This window comes from Lipotes vexillifer, unplaced genomic scaffold (genome assembly GCF_000442215.2).
Source record: "Lipotes vexillifer unplaced genomic scaffold, Lipotes_vexillifer_v1.1 scaffold693, whole genome shotgun sequence".
NCBI classification, from domain to species: Eukaryota; Metazoa; Chordata; class Mammalia; order Artiodactyla; family Lipotidae; genus Lipotes; species Lipotes vexillifer.
Genome location: NW_006783500.1, coordinates 814,053 through 820,420, shown reverse-complemented (window position 1 = coordinate 820,420; position 6,368 = coordinate 814,053). Strand labels below are relative to the sequence as shown.

At 41.0% G+C, this 6,368-nt stretch overlaps 1 protein-coding gene across 9 annotated transcripts in view; it reads left to right on the top strand.

Annotated features, from left to right (window-relative positions):
• The window catches only part of RIMS1 (regulating synaptic membrane exocytosis 1), a 484,376-nt gene extending 481,303 nt beyond the window's left edge, over positions 1 to 3,073 (top strand). For 5 of the 9 annotated variants that reach the window (XM_007456117.1, XM_007456119.1, XM_007456118.1 and 2 more), the window contains 3 exons: positions 142 to 243; positions 977 to 1,116; positions 2,363 to 2,581. In XM_007456117.1, the coding sequence (XP_007456179.1) occupies positions 142 to 243; positions 977 to 1,116; positions 2,363 to 2,581 (461 nt within the window). Of the gene's footprint in view, positions 1 to 141; positions 244 to 976; positions 1,117 to 2,362 lie in introns of all 9 variants that reach the window. The other 4 variants (XM_007456124.1, XM_007456122.1, XM_007456125.1 and 1 more) reach the window with 4 other exon arrangements.
• The last annotated feature ends 3,295 nt before the right edge of the window (positions 3,074 to 6,368 follow it).

Genomic DNA, 6,368 nt, shown 5'->3' with positions numbered 1-6,368 from the left:
GGGAAAGAAAATGGTGTAGGGGAGCTCAAAGTATTAGTTATTTATGAAGATCATGAAATTTGGAGTCTCTCATGGACCTCTATTTTTTTAACTGCATGTGACTGCAAAGAAGCTGAAACCTTTTGCTTCCTCCACTCACAGGTGATATACAAATTGGAATGGAGGATAAAAAGGGCCAATTAGAAGTTGAAGTGATTAGAGCACGAAGCCTCACGCAAAAGCCTGGTTCCAAATCCACACCTGGTAAGGAGCGGTGTTACTGTTTGGACAAGAGAGTCTTACATGGGCAAAAACTCAAAACATTTGCTGCATTTGAATTTCACGTGCTCTATTTTGCATTATCTGATTAACAAGGCAGCTTTTCTATGTTCTTTCATTGTGGATCAAAGAAAAGCGGATCTCCGGAGCCTGTGCTCCGCGGCGGGAGGGGCCACAGCGGTGAGAGGCCCGCGTACCGCAAAGAAAAAAAAAAAGTAACAACAAAGAAAAGCAGATCATAAAAGTGGATCTGGGTTTTCCTTGCACAGTTATTCTGTCAGGAGGTATTAGGAAGAATCTTGTTGTATTAAGACAAAGTTTAGTTATGATGGCTTCTTAGCTGTGTCAGTTATTCTTTTTTCTGCCCATTTATAAATGCGGGATAAAAATTCAGTTCTAATCACAAAAAGGATGAGCTTTTAGATATAAAATGTGCTTTAAGATATAAACCTGTTTTGTATTTCCAGCCATAAGCCAAGTCAGTCAGAATCTTATGATAACTTTGCATGCATTTACTTCAAAAGAGGAAAATGGCGTTAGTGGTAACATATGGGTTTTAAGGGATAGAATTTATGGAACACTGAAAATTTTAAATGGTTTAAATAATCAATGGGAAACTTTCAACAAGCCTCTCTATTTGTCTAAGGAAGCATTCTCTAATAAAACCAATTTAACTTGAAGGATTAACTTCTTATCTGTTAATGTTACCTTTGTTCAGCTCCATATGTCAAAGTGTATCTTTTGGAGAACGGGGCCTGCATAGCCAAAAAGAAGACAAGAATTGCACGAAAGACCCTTGACCCCTTGTATCAACAGTCCCTGGTTTTTGACGAAAGTCCACAGGGTAAAGTCCTTCAGGTCAGTCATAGCTGGTTCGACTTTTTACACTGTAACAGACCCATTATCCATATCAACATTGAAGAGGTGGTCCAACAGGAAGAGAATAAGGTCCAAATTGTTCATTTACAATATAAATAATATATAGTATCAAAATATCTTTTGGTTCTAATGGAAAGCAAGATTTTAATTTTCACTCTCCTTTTCTTCCTTCTCTCCATCCTCTCCTTTTACTTCTGCTCTATTTCCTACCCATTTCCTCTCCTAGGTAGATAGATAAATAGATGATAGATAGATAATTGATAGACAGATAATCAGGGCAACCAATGCTAATACTAGTTTATTGAGCGAGACATGGGATTCAAAGAGGAAGAAAGGAAAGGACCAGAAAACATTCAGGATGGGTTGAATGTCAGGTAAATTGTTAGGTGCTTCCTTTTCTAAATGTTTTAACCGCAATTACTCCCATTTTAAAGATCATGTCTGAGGATCACAGAGATTAAATAACTTGACAAGATTACTCAGTAAATTGAAACAGCAAGATTCACCATCCCTGCCTGTGTAAAGCAGTTGAGTGAGTTCATTTGGGAACCTCCACTGGGGATTAAAGGGTTGGAAACAGAACCTGGAGCAAGTGTAATGGAAATCTTACCTAACACCAAAAGGAGACAGAAGGTGGTAATTGTCAGTGAGCTCACTGACTTATTAACCTTCTAATCAAGTCAAAATTGTCAGGCAAGTCCTCAAGGGCACCAGCTTACAATTATTGTTCAACCTGCCCCTTCACTAACAAGTCCATAGTATAAGAGAAATTTAATGAATAGTCTCATCCTTTGCACATACTCCACCATCCACACACGCCATGGTACAGGGAGTTGGGTTGTTTCGCCCTCCTAGCTTGCACACATTTTCATTTGTATATCTCTGTGGCCCTGCACTTTGCTTACTAGATCGTAGTTGCTAAAGACGGTTTTGAATTTATATATACATAAACTTGTGTATTTATTTTTAACATGGTTTATGCAGACAATACCCTCATTGACTAGGGAAATGTGATTTGCGTTCCATCACATCTAAAAATCCTGGTGAAGTGTCTCTCGGAGTACCTGAAGGATAGTACCTTTTTATTATTATACCTCCTTGGTCTTAGTTATATTCACTTCCCCCGCTTCCCTCACTGGCTCACTTTTACAGAATAGTTTGCTTTAAACTGTTCACACATGAAGGAGAGAAGCTCAGGCTTTACTGCAGTTGTCTGTCTCTGCAGGTGATTGTCTGGGGAGACTACGGCAGGATGGATCACAAATGTTTTATGGGCGTGGCCCAGATCTTGTTGGAGGAACTGGATCTTTCCAGCATGGTCATCGGCTGGTACAAGCTATTCCCCCCGTCATCACTGGTTGAACCCACGCTCACCCCCCTGACCCGCCGGGCTTCCCAGTCATCTCTGGAAAGTTCCACCGGGCCCCCCTGCATCCGGTCCTAATGAACTCACACCAGTAAGACTCTACCTTCAGGATAATAATCTGAACCAAGATATTTCATGATCGAAAGAATGGTTGGAGACAGACAATCAACTTGTGTTTTGCTGGTAGTCGTGTTCCAGTAATTCGTCCCTATCGTTGTTTAAAACCTGGCTTCACATGACAGAACAAGGCAGTTATCAAATACAGGAAGTCAACGTGCTAGTGAGAATCACTGATGCTTCTGACAAATGAGAGAGGGGAAACTGCAAATTCACACACACACACACACACACACACACACACACACATCCCAAATTGAACTGGAAACTCTCACTCTGTGAAAAGCTGTATTTTACCTGTTTTTTGCACAAACCACAAGCAGTGTTATTTCCCTGGGGTTGACAAGTTTTGTTTATTTGTGTGTTGTTTGTTGATTTCGGTTTCTTGATTTGTTTAGGTTTGGTTTTCACTGTATTTGTTATTTCCACTCGTTTTTGGCTGTGTCATGACAGACAGGTCTAGTGATATTTACAGAGACCCTTCCTTTCTTTGTCCAAAAGCACCAAAAAAAAGGGCTGAAGCAGTCTCTGTAGCATCTCCGCAGAGTGTGTACAACAAGACAAGATGAGGCCAACACAGGGTTTCACTAGCTTTCGCTTTATAATCCTTCAAGGTTTTATGTGTAGAAACCCAGAAAACAAAAAGTTATCTTCCAAAAGCAAACAACCACAGAATCACTGTTTCTGAATGAGGCGCATATCTGTTTGCATTCTAAAGCATTAATTTATGTTTTCCACAGTTTTGCGTGGAATACTTTTACAGAACCGAGTCTGCAGCTAGTGCTGGGAGCTAAACTAACAGCATCAGGGTACCTTGGAAACACTCCTGCCTTTTCCTTCCTGACATCCAAAAAAAAAACAAGTATATGCTCATGTGTACAAACCCTATGTTTGACTTCCCAAAATGGTGACTAGAAATGGACTTGAGCCTCAGACATTTTGAGCAATGCCCGGGGCTCCTCAGCCATGTCTCAGTGTAGACACACCACCTGTCCCGGAAAGAGCATGGTATGGGCTGTTAATATTCCACTGGAAATTCCAGTCAAAATATTCTGCACTAAACGAATGTTTTTTTTATCCAATTTTAATTTACATTTCTTTGAGATTGATGCAAGCACAAAGCTTGATTTTTTTAATGCAAAGTATCTTACTTTTGGGGGGGGTGGAAATGAAACAAAGTCCAATTTCAATTTGCATTTTCTTTATCTGAGTTTTTCTCGGCCTTGAATTCCCTTGTGACCTTCTGTATCTGTGCTACCAACTGCAGGCTCTGCAGGTGCATTGAGATGTTCTCCCTCCTTTTATGGGTCCCTCCACTTTTGTGATTTCACAGATAGAGCAGCATGACTTGGAACTGTTCAAAGCTGCATGCACGTTTTGTAAAAAAAAGAAAAAGAAAAAGAAAAGAAACAAAAAATAAAGAAAGAAAAAGCAAAGAAACAAAAGGTTATTTAATAATGTATGTTAGTTCCACATAGGCCAGCTTGTATGTTGCATGTACTTGTACAGTTTGCTTGTTAATTACTCTACTGAAATAACCAAGAAATCTAAGCCATCCATTTTTTGTTATAGACATTTTGCAGGTTTCAGCCAGACTCAGTCTGTGAGTCGGGAGTGAAATGTCTATAGATGGACTTTATTTTTTACCCTCTGGAAAACGTGATGTATGTAGTATGGACCAAATTCCTTCTAATAAATATTTTGGTGTAGACTCCTCCTGTGGGGCTGTAACACATGTAGACAACACTGTGTACACATAGATTTTAATCCATAGACATACTGCCTGCACCAAGTGAATTATTTATTATTTACACATGCCAGAACGACCTGCCCATCGTTCCCAGGGCACAGATTGACCACTGGTCACCATGCTGAGCAGGAAGGACTGAAGCATTGGTGTACTTCTGCTAGGTTCCGTTCTGTCTTAGTGGCCAACACTCAACTGATTCTAACTGGGTAGTATCTTTCTATTTTGACCACTTGTCTTAACACTCCCCTGTGCTTTTAAATGAACTTCCAACTCATGTATGTAAACATGTTTAATAAAATTTACTTTTCATGTCAGTCGGCAGCCATCTGTGTTCTTTGTTTTGCCAGATATTCATTGTGGGTTCTACGGGGCAAGATGGGAGCCAGATCGCAGGAAGGGAGGTGGGGTTTGTCATCTGCTGGGGGCACTTGACTTGTCACCACACCATTTGTGTCTTAATCTCCGGCACAAAGGGTACTTTGCATCACGTACAAGTTTTCACTTTGTCAGCTTGTCTAAGTGAGCACGTGACTATACTTCTGAAAAGTGGCATTATTGAAAACAATAAATCTCAGTAAGAATCAAATGGAAGGTTGTTTTTCTGCGGCTGTTTAAGTGCGCTGTTGTCCAATTGTCAAATCATTTCAAGTACGACGCAACACGTCAAAAGCGTTAATTCCTGCATCTCTCGTGGAAGTGTCTGGTTCCTCTTTCCGTCGGCTCCTTCTGGCCCCCTGACCGATTTGTAGAACTTTGCCTTAGAGTTGGTCAACTTAACCAACCAAGCGATTCATTAAATCGTCTTCAACAGAATCTTAGGGAAAAAAATATATCTTCAAAGATAATAGATGAGTCTCCAAAAGTAATATGTTAAAGAAAAATTATTGACTTCCTTAATTTAATTTCATGATATTTTCTTTTCTTCCCCCAAAATATGTTCATATATGATGCTAAACCTGGCCTCTGTATATCTACACCTAATTAAATCTCAGAGTTTTGAGTGAAAGAGGAAAGAATAGCTTTATTGCTTTGCCAGGCAAAGGGGGCCACAGTGTGCTAATGCCCTCAAAACTGTGTGTCCTGCCCTGGAGTGGGTAGTGAGTGCTCAAGGAGCAGGGCGTGGTCAGCTCATGGACATTCTTTTGATTGGTTGGTGGTGAGGTAATCGGGAGTCGGCATCATTAACCTTCTGGTTCCAACTGGTCTGGGGTCTACATGCTTATGGGCAGTGTACAGTTAACTTCTCCCATCTGTTGGGGGTTTTGGTATCTGCAAAACAGCCCAAAGACATTGTTATGTGTATCCCTTGAGGGGAACCAGGACCCTGCCCCAAGGCTGCACTATTGTTTCCTGACTACTCCTCCTGTGTCTCTGCATCCCCTCCCTTCCCTGATTAGCAACTGTTTGAATCTGCCCATTGGAACTCAGGGAAGGTTCTGGAGGCTGAATGAAGCCTATTTCCTGTAATCAAGAAATGGGGGACACAGGAAGGCTTGTGTGCCCGGAAAGGCTTTTGTGCCTAGGGTCCTGCGCGGTTTCATATATTTCATCACCATCACCCTCACAACACTTGGTGATCACTGATTTCATGTTGCTTTCCTGTAAAATAACTGTTGTGATCTAGTCGACACATTCTAGGAGACCTTAAATTTTTATAGACCACATGGGCTTTAACTTTGTAAAGCAGAGTAAACACAACTAAATCGAAATCAAATTTGAGGCAATCAGCTGTTTAAAGTTTTTTAAACAGTTGACTGAATTTTACCCTATCAAGTCCACCATTTGTTTGGTCTAAACGTCGTGGAATTATCTGTGAGGCTGGGTCAACAGGAGACAAAAACAGCTTATCAGTTCATTGTACAACACACTGTCAGAGTGGAGCTGTTTAACGCATCAGCAGTCAGACGGCACAGGCTGGAGGCCGGCAGGGGCTGCCCCCGAAAGAGAAGGCAGCTGAAGGTGGCTCGAGAATTCTTCTGTCTAGACAAGCACAGAAAC